The 23508-nt window shown below is 33.7% G+C and overlaps 1 protein-coding gene across 2 annotated transcripts; it reads right to left on the bottom strand.

Annotated features, from left to right (window-relative positions):
- Positions 1-12525: 12525 nt before the first annotated feature.
- On the bottom strand, positions 12526-22953 carry LOC127704653 (titin homolog). Of its 2 annotated transcripts, none has more exons than XM_052208787.1 (2): positions 22770-22953; positions 12526-14071 (listed from the first exon to the last, which is right to left on the bottom strand). In XM_052208787.1, exons 1-2 carry the CDS (start codon positions 22801-22803, stop codon positions 13035-13037), a joined length of 1071 nt encoding a protein of 356 aa, XP_052064747.1. In that variant the 5' UTR covers positions 22804-22953; the 3' UTR covers positions 12526-13034. The 2 variants fall into 2 exon arrangements, with proteins under 2 accessions (XP_052064747.1, XP_052064748.1); XM_052208788.1 differs by lacking the exon at positions 22770-22953 and adding an exon at positions 22179-22306.
- Between the last annotated feature and the right edge of the window lie 555 nt (positions 22954-23508).

Consider the following 23508-nt stretch of genomic DNA (forward strand, 5'->3'; position numbering starts at 1 on the left):
GATATATAGCAGTTTGGCAAACACTAATTTTGATCATTGAGAAGCTTAATATTTCTTAAACAATAAAACGTGATTAAAACATTCAGCTGATTTTAACAGAGTTATCTCCCTGTAGTATTATGTACCACCTTATATCATTGCAAGATTCTCTAAGAAAGAAAATGATGCCCATCATGGACGTTTAAGGATGTTCGCTCCTCTTGTTTTTGATGTTTTTGTCAGATATTCGGAATCCTCTTGTTTTATCCATGTAGTGCCTTTAAAAATTTTGCCCGGTAACCCCTACTTTTCTTTTCATAATTTTATAACATATAGTTTTAAAAGCCATATTTGAAAATCATATAAAATCCTTGTTATTTTTTCATTTTTTTTGAGAGAAAAAAGGTGACAATGTTAAATGTATGAAAAGTCTAGAGAGGATCATTTCCCGCCAAATTTTCAATGGCTTATATCTCGAAAACAAGCACACGGACCCTTCATTTTTTTCTGCTTTTTTAGTTCCTTCATTTATATACTATCAATCTATAACAGTCTTTTAAAAAGCTTGTTATTTTAAAACAGAGTAGCGAACATCCTTAACGTCCAGTAGGAAATATTAAGTGCATATGTCTGTTACTGTGATATAAATATAAGCCATGACAAACGCTCTGGTTGATTAATGCTTGCTTAATGTCCAGTAGGAAATATTACGACGTGCATGTGTCTGTTACTGTGATATAAATATATGCCATGGCAAACGCTCTGGTTGATTAATGCTTGCTTAACCTCCAGTGGCAAATATTTCATGCATGTTCAGGACGAGACAAACACTTTTGAGTCAGATTTTTATCATGATAGATAACGAGACAGACTGTCATCGTACAAGGACACATTATGCTGACTCCGTCATCGTACAAGGACACATTATGCTGACTCCGTCATCGTACAAGGACACATTATGCTGACTCAGTCATCGTACAAGGACACATTATGCTGACTCCGTCATCTTACAAGGACACATTATGCTGACTCCGTCCGACCAGTGTTTCCACTTACCATCAAAATGCCGCATGCCTAGCGAAAAAAGAAAAATATGAATGTTTGGTCGTAGATTGATCCCTCGAGTTCCTGCTCTCAAGCGCATGCTTCTATGAGATCATCATATAGGTTCTTAGAGTTAAGGCATGAGCCGGGATTGGTGTAAAACACGGGCTCTATCAGTCCACGAGTAAGTTCTCGTGATGTACTTCTCAAAGGGGCTATCAATAGTTTGCCAATTCGTGACCGTGGGCCCACCGATCATACATGGATAGAGGAGTAAGAGAAAAGATAAGTCGGCCTAGAGAAAGAAGCTACATTGTATATCCGCAGGTTTATTTAACCAGACTTTTTGCTGGTTGCCAAATGAACATTCAAGTCGGTATAAAGTTTAACAATTTAATAAACGATCCAACAAGAATATAAACGATGTTACAGTTCGTTTCTGTGTGTGTTGCATTTTAGTGTTGTGTTTCTGTTGTGTCGTTGTTCTCCTCTTATATTTGATGTGTTTCCCTCAGTTTTAGTTTGTAACCCGGATTTGTTTTTTTCTCAATCGATTTATGAATTTCGAATAGCGGTATACTACTGTTGCTTTTATTTACAATATTGAGTCATGTGTTTACGGTTAGAATACCTTTCCAAACTTCAATATGAATTATTTTTAAGAAGTATATAAAAAATGATGATAAAGAAATACATGTAACTATGGATTAAGCAATTATTGTCCATTGTAAAGATAATCTAAAAAACGGTCTTTGACACGTAGATACGAAGTCCATTATCGGATTAGTAGAAACATACCTTTTAAACCAAAAGATAATTATATGGGGAAAATTGAGCTATAGATGACAATTAAAAGATATAATTATTCAAGTCCGAAAGATGATAGTTCAAATAATTGACACGCTTTTCGTCCGGTCATATTTACACGACTCTATGAAAACTGTTTCCTTGTACATTATGCGTTAACATTTTGTCTTTTCTACGATTTTTTTACAAGTAAAAAAGGGTGTCTGTCACTATTCGATCTAAAGCGTTTTAACTTCCGTTTTTACCTGCATTTGGAAACTCTTGGTGGGCAAAAACATCATTTCTCTCATACACTATTAGCACACTGCATTTGTTTACCTTCAACTTTATTGCATTTTTATATTGTATGTTGCTCTGTAAACTTGTACTTAGTTTTCAGAGAGTAAAGTATCTATCTATATCCCGCAATATATGCTTTAATTAGATATAAGAAGATGTGGTATGAGTACCAATGAGACAACTCTCCATCCAAGTCACAATTTATAAAAGTAAACCATTATAGGTCAAAGTACGGTCTTCAACACGAAGCCTTGGCTCACACCGAACAGCAAGCTATAAGGGGCCCCAAATATAACTAGTGTAAAACCATTCAAACGGGAAAACCAACTGTCTAATCTGTATAAAAAACGAGAAACACTTATGAACCACATCAACAAACGACAACTACTGAACATCAGATTCCTGACTTAGGACAGGTGCAAACAATTGCAGCGGGTTTAAACGTTTTAATGGTACCAAACCTTCGCCCTTATCTGAAACAATAGTGTAACATCACAACATAGAAAGACAAATTTAAGTTTGCTTTTACACAGTTGTACATCTACACAGATCTTTGATCAAACTGTTAAACCTATTAATGATATTTGTTAAATAGAGACAGTCACTGTTGTCAATCATCCTTCGATAAAAAAAATGCAGTTTTTAAAGGGAAATATCCCGGAAACGTAATTGGAAAAGTTGAAATTCATACTTCATTACGATATTACAGAAACACTTCCATAAAAGAACTAGATCCAGTGATTAAAAGGTCCGAAAAGTAGGAATAAAACGAGAAAAAGTGGACTATTTGGTTGGCTACCAAGTGAACTAATGCAAGGGAATATGTTTTGTCATTTAGCTATGCAAAAGGTCGCCAACAGCTCGATCCTCCAAAGAATTTTGCGTGAATCTAGAAAGATCGTCATTTTAGGGAGAAAAGTGTGTTGTTACATCAGAGACTTCTGCAACAAGTCGAAATCTTGTGATATCACGCGGCCTTTGATCTGTGAATCTTCTTTCTTCTTTAGGTATACAGTCATTCATCAGTAGTTTGAAAAATAATCAATGAAAAAGCTGCATGATATTTAAATGGATAATATGTAGATGAAACGCGCGTCTTTTAATCCTGGTATTATCTATGAAGAGTGTATTCGTAACCTAAGGTGTTGGAAGTAAAATACATAAAACATTTAAAACCACGAAAACCATACAGCAATCAAACATAATAGGCTAAATCTTTGTCAGAAACACCCAAAGAACCTTATGCATGATGACTTGTTTTAGGAGTATAGTGAATCATATTATCATAATAGTTGTGCATGCAATGTTAAGTGTGTAGGTAGATTTTATTTATGTGCTTCATCGCACTCCTAATGTCTGCAACTGTTCCGCTGTCTGCTCTTGAGATGTATATATAATTATTGCAGTTATAGAAAGCGACGTGCGACATTTTGCTACGGCGTGGTAATCATTTTAATTAAAATGTTTGGTCCGCTTAACTACAGAGTGATTGATTATAGGATAAGGTGCGTTTACACAAGACGATTTTTCATCCGATTTTCTATCCAATTCGATATCGTCCCCCAGGTAAATCGTGTAGCGTTCTGATCTCACGATACGATTTTTCCATTCGATTAATCACAAACGACATCTGATTTTATTTTTGTCGAAACATAGAAAACAAACCGTACCGTGTAAACTACAGAGATAATAAGGTGCGTTTACACGAGACGATTTTTCAATCCGATTTGAAACCGTCGCCCAGGTAAATCGGATAGTGTTTTGTGCACGATACAATTTTCCATTGGCTTAACCAAACGATATCCGATTTTAGTGTTTACACTGTTCCATTTTTTTAAACATAAGAAAGAAATCGAATGGAAATCGGTTAATAAATGGTACCGTGTAACCCCAAGACACAAGGTTATGCAATATATAATTTGCTTTGTCCGTCCTATTTCACGTTAATTCCCTCTTTCTCTAGTCAACTCACTAATCAATCTTGTCTTCCACTCCTTTGCTGTCGCTCTAGAAACGACGTGTTTATCAAATGTCTATTTTATAAAAGTCATAAATCATTTGATTGTAAAAAATCCACTATAAGGTGGTAAATGTGCACCAGGTACACCTAATATACATTTCTACATATAAAAGATACATTGCAATTTTTAATATGAGTTTTTCAATTTTAATTGCTCCAATTTTCCATGGTATGAGATTATTTTATTAAAATGATTTAAAACCAGGCAAACAACTTTATAATTTGCTGTTTGTTGACTATATATGGATAGTGTATTTAATCTCGCATGTTGAAAGAAGACCCTTGAACTTTTATATATTCGGAATGACATGAATTAAATGCGATTTTTCAATGTAAAACCTTAAATCTGGTTTGTATTCTACTTTCAAAGACATTTGAGTAATAGAGAAATAAGATGATATCAAAGGAGAAAAAAAACATAACTGAAAAGAGAAACAATATCATGGCCATAAGGGAAAAGGAGACAAAAGAACAAACAAAGGCTACAAAAGATATACTTAATAACAAATTTTAGCAAATTTTAAACGGCATGTCGTTTGATTTTAACGTATATGAGGGCCTATATAAATGAGGTTTACAGAAAAGAATACTAGTGATGGGTCAATACTACAGAAAAATAGGCAAACACAAATAAAGAATAGACAAAAATAGGCAAACACAAATAAAGAATAGACAAAAATAGGCAAACACAAATAAAGAATAGTCAAAAATAGGCAAACACAAATAAAGAATAGACAAAAATAGGCAAACACAAATAAAGAATAGACAAAAATAGACAAACACAAATAAAGAATAGACAAAAATAGGCAAACACAAATAAAGAATAGTCAAAAATAGGCAAACACAAATAAAGAATAGACAAAAATAGGCAAACACAAATAAAGAATAGACAAAAATAGTCAAACACAAATAAAGAATAGACAAAAATAGGCAAACACAAATAAAGAATAGACAAAAATTGGCAAACACAAATAAAGAATAGACAAAAATAGGCAAACACAAATAAAGAATAGTCAAAAATAGGCAAACACAAATAAAGAATAGACAAAAAAAGGCAAACACAAATAAAGAATAGACAAAAATAGGCAAACACAAATAAAGAATAGACAAAAATAGGCAAACACAAATAAAGAATAGACAAAAATAGGCAAACACAAATAAAGAATAGACAAAAATAGGCAAACACAAATAAAGAATAGACAAAAATAGGCAAACACAAATAAAGAATAGATAAAAATAGGCAAACACAAATAAAGAATAGATAAAAATAGGCAAACACAAATAAAGAATAGATAAAAATAGGCAAACACAAATAAAGAATAGATAAAAATAGGCAAACACAAATAAAGAATAGACAAAAATAGGCAAACACAACACAAATAAAGAATAGATAAAAATAGGCAAACACAAATAAAGAATAGACAAAAATGGAAAAAAAAAACATAGATAGTAGAGAAAAATGGGGTTCTAAAACTAAGATATAAAGAATAGAGAGTAATGGTCAAAATTTATAATGAATAGAGAAAAATGGCTTAAAATATTAAAGAATACAGAATTAAATGACCCCCAATCCAGATCCTCGTATATGAATCAAGTAATTGTGGGGCATACCTCAATCAAACAGCAACCCATCGACAAAAATAACCAAAAGACACCTGTAGAGGGAAACATAGTCCGTAACGATATACAGGTGTCAACACCAATGTGTCAAGCTCTGGCTCATGCCCAAAACGACAGGTTCTTACACTTTCGCCGGAGCACATGAACACTTCACTGTTTTTTTACGTAGGGTTAGATTGCAAATATATAAAGCCTTGAACGAGGAAAGGAGGCCAAAATTTGGCAACTAAAAAAGAAGCATGTTTATCGTGATCATGTGCGACACAGGTATTCCATAACGATCGAATGAAAAAAGTTAACATTTCCAGATTTATATAATAACACTACATCTATATGCAATGCCATAAAAAACATCTTGGTAGTAGCTAAATACATGTACGATTTTGTATCCCTGCATCCGCTTCTCATCCGTCGTGGTTCCGATTCCACCGTTTCTCTCATCTGAATCCACTCAGACACTCACTCTGACACTCACTATGAAACTTATGTTGTATACTAGGGAAAATAACGAATATCTTGCACATTCACGCATACAAATATTTTTACAAGACATGTAAATGACAACTTAAAAATAACGCGTCAAATGTTAATCTTGAACTTCATAAAAACAATTTGTTGATTTACACCAATCATGATATACAGTTTCTTGAAGTCGGTTGTCTTATCTTATGAAATTTCGACATCGATAGATTAACTTAATGATTAATTAATCTAAACTTAAACATCTTCGTTTCTCGACATTTGAATGTATATATAGTCTACCAGGTTTGAGGAGTGAATCAGTCCTGCCCTACCCATACATTGCGAGTAATACGGCTGAATCGTAACCATGACGGGATAATAGCCTCCAGGAATACATTGCTCATCTATAGATGGTAGCGTGTTATAGAAGATAATGTATTAAAAATGACAAAACCAAACAAAAAAAATCAAATACACCTGTAACAAAATACTTCAAAAGACTGAAAGAAGTAGTCCAGGCTATACATTCCAGAGCAGTACTTGCATGTAGTGAAATCCAAATTATAAAAAAATTGTAGGGAGATGATTAGCAACATTACTGTAAAGTTATTTTTCATTGAATCATGCTTCTCTTATTTCATATATATTGCGGCTATTGATGGGTTGTACCGGGCAGTAATTTTGAAGGGAGATGGCACGTTTGCACTCGCCGCTTCATGACGTCAAATTACTGCTCTTTGTAGTTCCAAATGGTTTCAGCTGTTATCGATTTACATATCTTTCAAACAGACCCGGTAAGCAAATTTTCGTAACTAGAATATTTGTATTTATATAGGTGTATTCGATTGGTGCATGTAGTATAATAAATCCACCTACATTGGGTTCAATAATTTCTAATCTCGTTCGTCCCATAAGTGTATTCATTTAAGGTTTAAGGAAACGCCCGAGTGACGAACAAAGTTATTCGACTTGATTATACACTTTTGATACGGTTTAACCCTATGACCATGCTAGGGACATTTTAGACTGTTACCCCGCCGTTATTTGACAAGTTTGAAATTATTTGTATATTTCGAAGGCATACTGAGGCAGAACCGGATTCAACCTAGGGACTTTCTAGAGTACGACCAAAAAGTTGTCCAAAAAACTTAAAGAATAATTACAAACTGTTACTACTTGAAAACTAAGGTATACCGTAATAATGACAAATGAAGTTTCAATAAGTTTTATAAAATCAGAAGCACAACGTAAAAGATAAATTCCGCGGAGGACACGGCGTATTTTGAACACGTCACGGTCAAAGGGTTAACAAAATCGTAATTTTTTGTGGACGAAGATTCCATTTTTTGTGAGTCCCCAATAGGCTATTCGGTATTTTGATGTTGTATAGATGGATTCATTCTTTGTTCGGTTTAAACTTAGAGTTTAATAATGAAAAAAAGGGATGGGTATCCATCCATGACACAAAATCAGTACATGCACAGCAAAAAGCACACAAAAAGCAAAGGAACAGCGCTTTTATTGCTGTTCTTTATCTCAAAGTCACAGTGAGGCCTTCAACACGGAGCAAAATAACTCTCAACTCACTAAAGTTTAAGACGGCACCAAGCACCGGTTTGAGCAAAATAATTCGGATAGACTTGGTAAGACGTAGTAGACCTCATTGCAAAACTTTACCCTAATTTAGAATCACTTAAACTAATGACGTCATAAAACAATCACGTTTTCTTTATGGCGTCAAACATTTTGAGGGAATGTCTGTGATGCCCAGTAATGGCAGACAAATAGCGATAGGCAACTTCCACGCGGCAAGGACCGAAGCTCATAAACTCGGAAATCCATTTAACGTAGAACTTCGGGAAAGTTCGGCGAGCCAATGACCTTACTACGGAAGTTGAGCGATAAGACCTATGTATTGATATATCTACTTTTGTTTCTTTTATAATACTATACATTACTTATTTTTTTCAAACATATTTTCGTTTTGTTTTGTGTTATGGTCAAAAGAAATACCTTTGTTTTTATTTCTGAAAGTATTCAAATAAAGTTGACCCAAGTTTTATACAAGTTTTTACTCATTTAGCAAACCTAGTATATGAAAGCTGAATATATCTGAATATTTACAAAATTGTTAGTTGGAGCAATTACGAATTTCTCTCAAATAAAAATATTGTACTTTTAAACACCAGTTATACAAGGATGCACTTTTTTCTCATATGATATAGCTGTGCGACACATTTTTTTAAACTGTACGATAATTATTAAGATATTTTTTTCTGTTTTGCGGAAATTATTAAGTAGTACTTGTAAAGATTACCCGCAATGTGATTTGAGGTGATTTTTTCAATTGCTTTGAAATACGTGCAAATATTACATGCAGTGCACCGTGGGCGGAAACATTACTTTTATTTATATGAATTGATACCGAAAGTTGACAACACTTGTCTACACTTGAACCAACTTCCAAGCAAGGGTCAAAGCTCATACTTCGAAAAAGTTTGAAGAGCATGCGTCTTCGTTTCAAAGCTGATAATTGAACATTTTCATAATACAGACTTTTGACTCCGGAGTTCATATTTTTTCCACAGGTTACCATCTCTGCGGTAGGACATCCTGGTACTCGGTCAAGTAAGAAGTAAAATCAAGCTTACAATCGGTAAATTTTTTGGGGAAAATTTTCTATTTTATGTTTTCTATACACGACAAAATCATCGGAAAACAGTAAGCTTTTCCATCAAATTGCATCGATGATATGTTTGATTTTACTTCTTTTGGTTGCTCTTACCTGACCGAGTACCAGGATGTCTGACCACAGAGTAGGTAACCTGTCGAAAACTTATATAATCCAGAGTCAAAAAAGAGGGACGACAGATACCAGAGGGACATTCAAACTCATAGATCGAAAACAAACTGACAACGCCATGGCCAAAAATAAAAAGACAAACAGACAAATAATAGTACAGATGACACAACATAGAAAACTAAAGTCTAAGCAACACGAACGTCGAAAAGTCGGGAATATGGAAATAGTCTAAACAAGTCTAAATGTATTTTGTTTTTAGGGTCGTTGCGTTGCTGTCATCGGATATACCACCACCTTTCCATCTCCTTTTATTAATAGTTAAACTCGGAAATCAGTTACTATATAGCTTCCATCAAAACTATTTCGTAAGGACCTATATCTGAAGGTACTGTAATAACAGAGTTCTATAGACCTTATCGCTATTTGGAAGTCTGCGACGCTTGAACTATCAAATTATGTCATACAGAAATCACCTGATTTGTGACGTCAGACATTTTCTCCACTCGTCTAATTCCGTTCCATCAAGCTGTCGTGGTCCCTTTTTAAGCTAAACTGTTAATTGTAACCTGCTCATTGCGAGTGATTTTGTTATTCCCAAAATTTCTAAATAAACTCATAATAAAAAAGTAAATTCTATCATTTAAACTTGTTAATTTTGGATCAGATACGTAATTGTTTTCAAACTGACTCGATGAATGTTAATTTTGATTTATTCAAGATTTTCCAAAAAATAATTGTAGAAAAAGTTGGTATTATTATCCATTGTTTATGGAATTTTGATTCCACAGCCTCAAATTAATGGCATTTTTCATTAAATACTATATAAAATACAGACTCAGGATATATATGGTACAGATATTTGTCATTACTCTTAATATCAGCACAACAATGTTAAATCTGCAAATTTGCGGAAGCAAATTTTTGTTGGTACAGATATTTGTATATTGTATGTTGACCTATATTTGCCTTCACTTTTTGTTGTTGTTGTTGTGTTGCTGTCTCATAAACATGTTTTACTCTCAGGCAGGGTTTGAAAATTGTAAGAAATGTATAGACTATTCTCCGTGTAATTTATTAAAGGTCAAACGTAATTACTACCAGGTCCAACAATGTCATTTGTTGTATTGTTGACCACACGTATTTTGACAAAAAAGGTTTAAATATATGTCTCGCATATTTTCTTAGTATTGAAGAAACAACAATCTGTTTTGTGTCCAAATTTAGTTGAAAAAATAATCAAGATTAATATATATGGCCTTTATGAAGGCTTTCTTCACATAGGCCGGATGTTTCGGAAAAGTAGTCCAATGGAAGCCTGGATTATTTTCTAATTCAGCATCATCTAAGTTTTGAATATGCCTGCCCCATGCAATACCTAGATTTTGGCATTGCACAAGGTCATGTTTTTCTCTGACTGTTAATGACGTCTTGACACTAAATTCATTGGATGTTGGATGTGTAATGATTGATATTTTAGTCTTAGATACATGATTATTTTATTAGTTGTTATTGGCTTTGAACTAGCTGTCAGTAACTGCGAGTACTCTCAGATCTGTACTTAGTGTCTTTTTTGTTGTTAGGGATGATGGATGGATATATATACCCTGCCACGTCCTGTCTGTGTTTTTGTTTGATGTTTTTCTTTGTATCGATCTGATGAGTCAAGCCTTTTTCAACTGATTTTTATAGCTTGTTCTTGTGTTGTGCTGTTACACCACTGTCCCAGGTTAGGGGAAGGATTGAACGCTCACAAACATGTTTGAAGACGCCAACCCTCCCCTAACCTGAGACAGTGGTGTAACAGTACAACATAAGAATATAAAAATCAGTTGAAAAGGGATTAATTGATCCGATCGATACAAAGCAGAAAAAACATCTAACAAAACACAGAACGGGCGTGACAGGGTATTTAAGATTACCCAGAGTCTTTTACAGCTTATCCTTAGGGATTAACTTGACTACATTTTAGGGACATTACTCTGTTAAGGGACATAACTATGTTAAGAATCACTGGTAGTACCGTACGTTTGTGTAAACCATTTAGATAAACATATATTCAAAGCTTCGAAGTAACAGAAAAAAGTAAAATAACAAAAATACCGAACTTCAAGGAAAATTCAAAACAGAAAGTCCTTAAACATGTTTAACCCCGCCGCATTTTTGCGCCTGTCCCAAGTCAGGAGCCTCTAGCCTTTGTCAGTCTTGTATTATTTTTAATTTTAGTTTCTTGTGTACAATTTGGAGTTTAGTATGGATTTCATTATCACTGAACTAGTATATATATTTGTTTAGGGGCCAGCTAAAGGACGCCTCCGGGTGCGGGAATTTCTCGCTGCATTGAAGACCTGTTGGTGACCTTCTGCTGTTGTCTGTTCTATGGTCGGGTTGTTGTCTCTTTGACACATTCCCCATTTCCATTATCAAATGGCAAAATCAAAAGCTCAAACACATCAAACGAATGGAAAACAGCTTTCATATTCCTCACTTTGTATAGGCATTTCCTTATGTTTAAAAATGGTGGATTGCAAAGAATTCGAGAAATGATTTTAATTCTGTTTCAAATGAATGTTTGATATGCATTGATGAACTTGGTTATTACAAACGCATCACTGATTTGAAGGATTTTTCTTGAGAGTGGGGTTCTACGTCCATTGCTGATTGGCCTACGGTGACCTGTGGATAAATTGATATTCACCCTCTCGACTACTTCTCAATGTTTAATTTTACGTGTCTCATTATACATCCTTATATTCTTATATCATATATACATTATATATCTTATGCTACGTGTAGAGTTAGTGTATCGCTCTCTGTACGTTTAAGATCCTTTGCAACATCTCTTTGAGGGGTTCGATGTTGGCCTGTTGCAAAGTAAAATGTATGCCCCTAACCAACATACCATTGTTTTGAAATGCCAGTCCAAATTTTCTGCCCTTCATCCCTGTCGCCCAACCTTTCAGAACCTACCTTTTGTATTCAATTTTAATAGTTTCTCGTCCTGCATATGCATGAAATAAATACCACGGGTCGTTAAGAGAGGAAATCAATCAATGAATCAAATATGAGGCAGCAACAAACGACAAAAAAACCTTAAAAGATAACTAGTAGTCAACATTCGGTCTTTAGCAAAATGTCTGTAACAAACGACCGTGTAAGTCTTATTTCAACAATGTTGTTAATAGAAGTCATCTCAAAGAATAACCAGGTGTATATACAATATCCCAAGCTCTTAATCGACTCCATCGAATCATTTTGCAAAGAATTCCGCTCAAACCGGTGCTAGGGGCCGTCTTAAACTTGCAGTAAAGTGATGCGAGAGCTTCTTTTGCTCCGTGTTGGAGGCCTCACTATGACTTTGAGATGAAGAACAGCAATAAAAGCGCTGCTCCTTTGCTTTTGTGTGTGTTTTTGCTGTGCATGTACTGATTTTGTGTCGTGGAAAGATACCCATAAATCTTTGTTTTTTTCTTTTCAAAAAAGCGTGAATGAACATATCTCAATATAGAACCAATAACAGTGTGATAAACTATAATATTACCATAACAAGATAACTATGTATGTCACAGTATACATATACGAGTATTATTAGTCTGTTATATAATAAAATATTGATACGCTGAGCAGATTGTAATAAGTCCACCGTGTCATTTCAGTCCGCTAACTTTTCGTTCTTTTGAAAAAGCCTGGTAGAACTAGAGCTTTCTGGTTTCAACCAGAGAAAAATATCACGTAAAATCTCTGCTTCAACGGTAATTTGTTAAATTCTAAATTATCAATTATATTCATTCTAAATATCTATATATAATAAACTACAGTGTCCACTTGCCTTGCTAATTACTGTAAAGATATTTGTTTATGGCATTTGTAAAAATCAATACCACAACACATCACATACAAAATTTATAAATCCGCAGTGTAATGATATACAGATGATTGAGCAAGCAATATTCCATTCGACCTATATTCACAATCCAAAATAATATCTTTTTTTATTTTTTCCTTCGATTTCAAATTAATTCATTAAAAAACGACATCGCCATAGGATGAACGAGTCGAGTAAATACTAGACCGAACTGTTCTAGCGGAACCCGGCCTCTCTCTACTCATTCTGACAATAGTTGAGCTTGCCGGTCTGGTTACGAATGTCTCTACAGGTCTTGCTGTAGTAACGATTGATTCGGTTGGCCTCGTTCTGGTCATAACAGTTTCTACAGGTCTTGCTGTAGTTATAACGGATTCTACAGGTCTTGCCGTGGTATATCTTCTCTCTTCAGATCTGACTACTCTTCCTACGGACCGTGCTCGCGTCACAACTCTTTCTACTGGAGCAGTAACAATCCTCTCAGCTGGTCTAGATCTTGTGATGACCCTTTGAACTGGTGCAGGTTCTACTACTCTTTGAACAATTCTTTCGACTGGTGCAGGTTCTACTACTCTTTGAACATATCTTTCGACTGGTGCAGGTTCGACTACTCTTTGAACAACTCGTTCAACTGGTGCCGGCTTTCTTATTACTCGAACTGGTTGCGTCTGCACGACTCTCTCAACTGGTTTTTGCACCATTCTTCTAACCGTCGGTGCCGGTCGTATAACTCTTTGGATTTGTGGAGCTACTTCGACTCGTTCTCTCACAACTTCAACGGGTCTTTTAGTGACATACTGAATAGGTCTCTCCCTTATATACTCAACAGGTCTTTCCCGCACATACTCAACGGGTCTTTCCCGCACGTACTCAACCGGTCTTGTCATTATCCGCTCTACCGGTGCTTGTTTGATTATTCTCTTTTCAACAATGTCTTGTGTCATGACTCTTTCTAATGTCTCTGGTTCGGAGATAAGTCTGGTTTCGTATGAGACCATTGGATCAGAGGTATCGACAGGCACACGTTTTACAGATTCTGTCTGTTCGTCAAGTTCCAAATGTTCGATGTCGCCGTTTGGTATAGGCGATGTATCAACTTCAAATTCTTGGTGACTGCTATCAGACATGTTACCATTAACTTTCTTTTCAAAATATGCAAATCCTGTATCTACATAAAAACTGCTTTCTGTGTCGCCTGTAAAAAAAAAAATAATTAGTTGTAATTATGAAACACGTCTTACTTTACCTTTATTGGTAATGCATTAAAAAACTGCATCTCAAAAACACTTATATGAGGAAATATTTTCAAATTCTTCTTTTATTCTACATATTTGATACATATTTGTATCTTTCTGTCCATACATTGCATATGAATAATCCGGAGAAAACAAATTTATCCGCCCCTATCTTTCTAGTTTTTCTGATTTTACTTGTTATATCTGAAAATAAGCACATGGACTATATCAACAGTTTTCAATAATGTGTATGCGTTATACAATGTCTATTGAAAAAGCTTCATTCATAAAAATTAAGATGTCACGCAGTAAGCATCCTTAAGATATATACCGGGAAAGAACTCAAATATGAAAATCAAGATCTCAGCAGCAAGCATCCTTTAGATGTATATCGTAAAAGACTTTACTTATGAAAATCAAGATTTCGGCTGTAAGCATCCTTTGGGAAAATATCGTGAAAGAATTCTTTGACGAAAATCAAGATTTCAGTGGCAAGCATCCTTTAATATGTAGATTGGAAAATACTTTGTTTATGAATATCAAGTTTTAGCAGTAAACGCCCTTAAAATCTATACTAGAAAAGAGTTCATTCATGAAAATCAAGATTTCAGCAGTAAGCGTCCTTAAGATGTATATCGAAAAAAACACTATTAATGCAAATCAAGATTTCAGTAGTAAGTATCCTTAAAATGTATATCGGAAAAGAATTCATTTATGAAAATCAAGATTTCAGCAGTAAGCATCCTTAAGATGTATATATATTCCAAAACATTTCATTTCTGGAAATCAAGATTTCAGTAGTAACCATCCTTAAAGTGTATATCCCAAAACATTTCATTTCTGAAAATCAAGATTTCAGTAGTAACCATCCTTAAAGTGTATATCCCAAAACAAAATCAAGATTTCAGTAGTAACCATCCTTAAGATATATATCGGGAAAGAATTCATTAATGAAAATCAAGATTTCATCAGTAAGCATCCTTATGATGTATATCCCAAAACATTTCATTTCTGAAAATCAAGATTTCAGTAGTAAGCATCCTTAATGTGTATATCCCATAAAAAAATCAAGATTTCAGCAGTATGCATCGTTAATATGTTTATCGGAAAAGAATTTATCTATGAAAATCAAGATTTCATCAGTAAGCATCCTAAAGATGTATATCCCAAAACATTTCATTTCTGAAAATCAAGATTTCAGTAGTAACCATCATTAAGGTGTATATCCCAAAAACAAAATCAAAGTTTCAGTAGTAACCATCCTTAAGGTGTATATCCCAAAACATTTCATTTCTGGAAATCAATATTTCAGTAGTAACCATCATTAAGGTGTATATCCCAAAAACAAAATCAAGGTTTCAGTAGTAACCATCATTAAAGTGTATATCCCAAAACAAAATCAAGATTTCAGTAGTAAGCATCCTTAAGATATATATCGGGAAAGAATTCATTAATGAAAATCATGATTTCACCAGTAAGCATCCTTATGGTGTATATCCCAAAACAAAATCAAGATTTCAGTAGTAAGCACCCTTAAGGTGTATATCCCAAAACATTTCATTTCTGAAAATCAAGATTTCAGTAGTAACCATCATTAAGGTGTATATCCCAAAAACAAAATCAAGATTTCAGCAGTATGCATCCTTAAGATGTATAGAATTTATCTATGAAAATATAGATTTCATCAGTAAACATCCTTAAGATATGTGTCAGTTCTAATGTTTATGAAAAAGGAGATGTTAGGATAAACGCCAATGACACAACGACCAAAATCTACAGTGAAATCACAAAGACATCTAGAGGTCAACATACGGGTTTAAAAAAATAGGCAATTGTATATACGATATACCAAACTTTAAATAGCCTCGAATGTAGAAAAGTTAGGAATAAATTTAACACTGACTACACAGTGACAAGATCTTCAATCAGTACCGAATTTTGTAAATGACAAAAATATTAGATATTACTTTAGATCGAGTAGCTTGATAAATTTGATTTTTTTAATGATTTTTTCTTTATCCTTAATTCCTCGCTGTCCTCTGTGAAATTATCCTCTGGCAACCAAATAATAATTTAAAGAACAATTTGAGAATATTTTTATACAGGGGCGAATATAGGAAATAATGCTAGTATGGTGCTGGGGGTTATTCTGTAAAGGAAAAGAGGGTTCAAAAGTCATTTTAAGATTCAAGATTCAAATTCTTTATTTAATCTCAGACACATTAAGTGTACAAGAGGACAATAAACTAACATTGTATACATAAATGATGGCAGGCGAGACTGAAAAAAATACAGAGAAAATACAGTAAAATCGAACATATGATATCATGCTTCAACAAAATATTGAAGTTCTATCAAAACACAATCTGATACATGGTTTTTCTAAAAATACTTCGAGATTGTTTTCAGGAACAAAGACAGGTTTTTGTATAGTCGAACATGACATAATGACAACATATTTTTCATTTTTATCTCACTTTACTATTTGTATGTCGTTGATTCTCCCTTTCCGAAAAAAGTAATTAATATAATATTAAGGTGGTTCCAAACACCTTCACCTTCCGAGCACTGACTAAAATTAAATTGGCATGTTTAATTTTCATAAAATTTTGACAAAATATTTACTTTGACCCTTTGACAAAAATATAAAAATTTAAAAAAAAAATTGAACCACACACTTTATCGGAAAAATTTCATTGGATATATAGCAGTTTGACAAACACTAATTTTGATCATTGAGAAGGTTACTAACGTGATTAAAACGTTCAGCTGATTTTTACAGAGTTATCTCCCTGTAGTGTTATGTACCACCTTAAAGGAATACGTCAATAAGACTCGAAACCAACGACACAAATAACCAAAATACATCTAGAGGACAGCTTATAGTCTGGTGTCTATACAAAATATCAAGTTCTAAAGATCTAGATATAAGAAAATGTGGTATGAGTGCCAATGAGACAACTCTCCATCCAAGTCACAATTTGTAAAAGTAAACCATTCAATGATAGGTCAAAGTACGGCCTTCAACACGGAGCCTTGGCTCACACCGAACAGCAAGCTATAAAGGGCCCCAAAAATGACTAGTGTAAAACCATTCAAACAGGAAAACCAACGGTATAATATATATAAAAAATGAGAAACGAGAAACACTTATGAACCACATCAACAAACGACAACCACTGAACATCAGGTTCCTGACTTAGGACAAGTGCAAACACATGCAGCGGGTTTAATCGTTTTAATAGGGGCCAACCTTCACCCTACCTGAAACAATAGTGTAACATCATCAAATTCCCAAATAACATATGGCATAAGACAACCACTGACCACGTTTCAGAATTGCCATGACATAAGACAACCACTGACCACGTTTCAGAATTGCCATGACATAAGACAAACACTGACCAAGCTTCAGAATTGCCATGGCATAAGACAACCACTAACCACGTTTCAGAATTGCCATGACATAAGACAACCACTAACCACGTTTCAGAATTGCCATGACATAAGACAACCACTGACCACGTTTCAGAATTGCCATGGCATAAGACAACCACTAACCACGTTTCAGAATTGCAATGACATAAGACAACCACTAACCACGTTTCAGAATTGCCATGACATAAGACAACCACTGACCACGTTTCAGAATTGCCATGGCATAAGACAACCACTAACCACGTTTCAGAATTGCCATGGCATAAGACAACCACTAACCACGTTTTTCAGAATTGCCATGGCATAAGACAACCCCTGACCACGTTTCAGAATTGCCATGGCATAAGACAACCACTGACCACGTTTCAGAATTGCCATGGCATAAGACAACCCCTGACCACGTTTCAGAATTGCCATGGCATAAGACAACCACTTGCCACGTTTCAGAATTGCCTTCATTCAACCAATCTCTTAAAAATACAAATATTTGCTAAGTGAGATATCTTACTATTGTCTTTCAGGTTATTTAGGGAGTCAATGTGTTATACATTTATCCCCAAATGAGTCTTGCGAGAGAAAAGATAAATGACGAACAAGCATAAGTTTCTAATTACTCGAAAAAGGAAGCATTTACATTTACAAACAAATGCATGTTCTTAATGGGCTGCAGCAGTATTTGGTTCATTGATTGGTTGATTGTTAATTCCTGACTCTAGTGGCAAAAATGTCATGCATATTCAGGACGAGACCAAATGAACAATACGTCAAATAGTCGAGGGTCTGGATGGGTCTGGGTCCTTCATTTATTTAGACAACTTTTTTGTATTCTTTAAATATTTTAGCACCCCATTATTCTTTATTCTTCTTTGTTTGCCTATTTTTCTCCTTTCTTCATTTTTTTGCCCTATATTCTGCACTTTTTTACCATCATGAATCCTCTATTCTGTAAGCCCTATCCAGACTCTCACAGGTACATTTTGCAGTTTCTTATGGAATGGTACAGATAAACTCTCGGTTCTTCGTATGCTTTACTGACTGGAATAATTCAAGCTCTCGCTGTCTTTAATGTGGGTCTCATTAGTGTTTAAGCGTGACGCGGGATTGCCACTTTTTTATTAGCGTGACACGTGAAATCAAATTATTGTGCCGTGAAAACGGGAAATGAAGTCTAGCGGGATACGGGAAATTACAAAAAAATGAGAATTGCTTACGTACATAGTGTAAGCGGGATACGGGAATCTGTCAAAACAGTAAGCGGGATCTGGGATCAGAACCCCCCAATGAGACCCCCTTTAACTCTGTTTGCCTTTCTTATCGTAGAAAGGGGACTATCATGTCTGGATTTTTCGATTTATACGGTTTAGCAGAGACATATATATCCCTGACTTGTTTACATGTTGTAGAATAATTATCGACGAGAATCTCATTCCGGGCCGCGTTTTTTAACGGGATTTCACGGAGTTGCCAATCTCTGTGTATATATGTCTCTGGGTTTAGTCACCGAATATTCTCAAACTTCTGGGTTAAATATGCGGTTGTCAATACACGAACGACAATGACTATGAATGGAACAAATTTAACACAGATATACACCTACTGAATTTTAATTTCACAGTTAAATGATTTAATTGAGTGACCATTTTCAATGATAGATGTAGTTGTGATATTAGCTTAACTTTAATTACAATTTCTTTTCAGGTTCTCAAATCTATTAATAACATGATCAGTTTGTATTACGTAATGAAACTGATTAAACCCTCCCGAATTAACTAATGCTTTGTGAATCTGGTTTAAATAGAGATACCGATGGAGAAAAGAACCACTGAATTGAAAAACAACATTGACAATAGCAAACTACCCCCACCTAAAAATATATTAAACAAAAACATGTATTTTCTAGATTGCCTTCCTTGCAAATAGTATTTAAGAATGACCGTTACAAAAATATTTCTTCAGTAACATCTGTTGTTGTTATCTCATTTCGTTGATATATATCTAAACTGAATATTCTTCGTGTTATTCAAACTGTTTGAAATACTGGCTGCTGGACGTTAACAAAAATATTTGTCAAACAATCCAAAACAAAAACGTAGTGGTTTGTTGCTGAGACAGTGGCCAACTTAGGACCTGCCATGAAAGAGAAAAGGTAAAAATCCATCTTTTTAGCACAATTTTCTCCTGAACTAGGACTGTTTTTATTGTGTAAACCCTGAAAGGTTTCTTTATTTTCACTTTAGAAAGAACCGACTGAAAAATGAATTTTCTTACTTTACTTTTTAAAGCCCAACTTGGGGAATAAGGATCAGTCCAGAAAATAGTGTTAAAATCCTTGACGGTTTACAAAACAATCAATTTCGTCAATCGTATACATATTTTAGAATGTGTTCTGAACAACTAAGAGAGAAAATCTTATTAGTTATTCATTATGTTTAAAACACTTCAATAGATTTTAATTCTACTTAGATCTAGGATTAATGCTCTTGAAGGATAAATTTCTACCTTTTCACATTTTTTCAATTACGTAATAATAGAACGCACCTTGTGGAATTAATGTCAAGTTTGACTGAATAGGCCAGCGCTTCATTAAACTATAAGAATTTGTCGTCAAGAATGTTTTTGAACGATTCAGATTCTGTCGACCAAACATGTCCATTGTCTATGATGTATATACTTTTTGCTGATATATACTAGGGTAACTGAGAGTATTTGCAGACTAGCAAAAATGGATTAATTGATTAATGTTTGTTTAGGAGGCCAGTGGCAACCAGTACATGCATATTCAGTACTAGAGAATCTGATGAAGGAGAACAACGTATCTTTTTTGGTGTCAGACAAATGAAAAATGGAACAAGTATTTATTTGAAGTATTTATCTTATTTTGGAAAGAGGTTAGAGGAGGGATTTTGATGTTTTCTGATTTTCTGTCGCCTAATTTTGAAGAAAAAATAAATTGGCTTTAATTAAAGGGGCAAAATAGATATAATAGAAACTAATATGGATGTTATTTCATTTCCATTAGTACTATATCTGAGTACTATCCAAAATTCAAATGAACATTTGTTGTGGCATACAAAAAATAGTAATCTGGGGAAACCTAGTCCAATCTAAGAGGCTTAAATGTTCGGGGTTCATTACCCAAAGAGTCACGTTATAAATGCCAAGCGTAAAATTGATTCAAGGCAGCATAAACGTTTTAAATTAATAATCTCTAATCCGAAGAAACAACGTGTCGAAAACTTATTTCTTTCAAATGACAATGTAAACAGTCAGTGTTTGTACATTTATTTTAATCGTATACAATCAAACCTGCGAAAAACGTCATTTGAATTTATCAAACAGAAAATATTTTACAGTCGAATTATTAAAGTACTATTTAAAAAAATGAAATGGTATTGATTGTAAGTATAAATTCAAGTATTTTAAACTCCAGTCGAGCTCGAAACGCCTACGGCAGGTAAATAGTACAGAAGCCGCTTACAAACATTCTTTCGCCCCCTGATATTTTTTTGTCTTTTATGATGTCCCTGTATTATAGAAAGGACAATTAAAATCTTTGTTTAAAATATATAAAGATCAAGATTTGTATTGAAAGGAGTATTTATCAGGTATAGACCCGGATAATTGTTTGAAAGGAGAGAGTGTATAATACAACTAAAATTATTGTCGTTTTCAACAACAAAAATTTGCATTTTCTACATAAATTAGTGAAAATCTTATGTTTTCTATAAGAAGATATGTTCAATTTAATAAAATTGAAAGATAATCTCATATTTTTCTTAAATCGTCTTATCTTAAGCTCTGCAACATAAATCTTCTTTATCCCAACATGACTCTCTCTCTCTCTCTCTCTCTCTCTCTCTCTCTCTCTCTCTCTCTCTCTCTCTCCATTTTATCTGCACATACACATCTATGTGTACGTTTTTAGTACTAAAACCTCAAAGTACTGAAAATTTACCTAAACAACGTGGCTCTGGTGTAATACTGGCAAATCTAATGTACTATTTTAGTACCATAATTTTGCTGTACTAGTTTTTTACTGCTCATAAGAAGTACTAGTTCTGTACTTCAATCCTGTAGTACTAGAAAGGTACAATTGATACAGTACTTCATTAGTATTAGAATTTGAAAGAAAAGTTTACTGAAAGGCCATAACTTATAAATTATTGAACCAGTACAAAATATTTTTTGTAACTGTAAAATTACGGTGCAGAAAAAGTGCAATAATTTTGTTACAATAAAACTGTATCATATCATTTAAGTACATTTTAGTACTTCAAAGTACACGTACAAAAGAATATGTGTATGTGCAATTATATAATCACGAAGTGGTGTATTGTCATGTTTAAAAAGATTTTTTAATATCATTAGTTATCAAAATTAATAAATTTACTTTTCATACAGAAATTCCGTTGATTACAACCAATGGTATTGCATATCAGAAATATATTTTTATAATTTTGGTTTTCCAAAATTATGGAGACAAACGTGTCGTGCGCATTGCATCAGAAGAACACTTTTTTGTAATTTTGTTAAATAACATTACTATCAAATAAAGCATGAATAAATAAATAAATAAAAAATAAAATGAATATTAAAAATAAATAAGTAAGTATAAAATAATGTGCTTACAAGTACATCAGTATCCCAGTCAAATGTAAAACATTTAGCCATCCAAAAAATTGTGATTAAATGCAAATATAATTATTACAAGTCTCTTTTAAAAGTCAACATTTAATGGCGGTTACGCTACTCAAGCATATAAAAAATAAGCTAGAAAATACCGGGTACGTATATTTTCTATAAGACTAATGGCTGCAAGGTAAACTGTAATCCGCATTTAAGTCACTGGAATGTGAAAAATATATAAAGTTGTTAAAATTACATAATTTTGAAATTAGTACAACTGTAATAAGTTAAAATTTCAATCATAGCATGCGTTTGTGAATTTTACCAAAAAATGCATCCTGTTAATTTTTGTGTGATAATAGTCCATAAATTGCGAAAACCTGCTACAAAACTAAAGACAACTCTTATAAATCATTCAACTGACTACAATGAAATATACAATTTTTATTAATAGCACAATTCTCATGCAATCAAAATTACACAATACTGGATAATATTTAGCTGAACATTTGACAAAATTGACAAGCTGTGGAAAATAAATAAAAGAATTTTGGAGAATATATATATAATAAAATTCCAATAATTTCTTCTTACCATTAGCAGTGCTGTAATGGACATTATTATCCATGATTCAAAGTTCCATGTACAAATGAACGAGTATTTTCTGACAGTTAAATGTATAGTATTCTAGGCCAAATTAACAATATTTGTATATCCTTTAATTTGAAAATATCCACTGGGCAGCTAGTTAAAAACTACCCAACTGTGAGGACTTCTGTGTAGCTTTGTGTGGCATAATGATATTGAAAGCCATCGTCGGATTCTATTTAAATATGACCTGTATGGCATAATTGTATTGAAAACAATTTCAACAATTACTCGAATCCATTTAAATTAGACCGTATTGAAGTTGCTTTAGGAATTTTGCCAAGGATTAAGAATTGGTCGTGTAGAACTATTGACCATTTAGTACTTGGTGTGAACAAGGCGGAAAGAATACGAATGTCAAATGTTAATGTGTCCATTTTTTGTCTTCATTTGGTACAATACAATACGTTCGTAATGACTTTGGAAACATGAATACACTTAAGAATTCAATGCTTCTTTTTGTCTGAGATTACTATAATAATCTCGGGTTTTATTTATTGGGATGTAAAATCGTTTACCAAAGTACATTGTGTATTAAGCACGAAAGCGAAAATATTTCAATGCTAAATCCATGAAATTTGAGTTATATGGAGCTTTTTTTATTCCTTTTACATTGTTGTGGCGTTTTCCTGGAGGCAAAGAGCTGCTATGGATGTTGCATTGTATTAAGAAATAAAACATCACT

This window comes from Mytilus californianus, unplaced genomic scaffold (genome assembly GCF_021869535.1).
Source record: "Mytilus californianus isolate M0D057914Y unplaced genomic scaffold, xbMytCali1.0.p SCAF_6, whole genome shotgun sequence".
Lineage (NCBI taxonomy): Eukaryota > Metazoa > Mollusca > Bivalvia > Mytilida > Mytilidae > Mytilus > Mytilus californianus.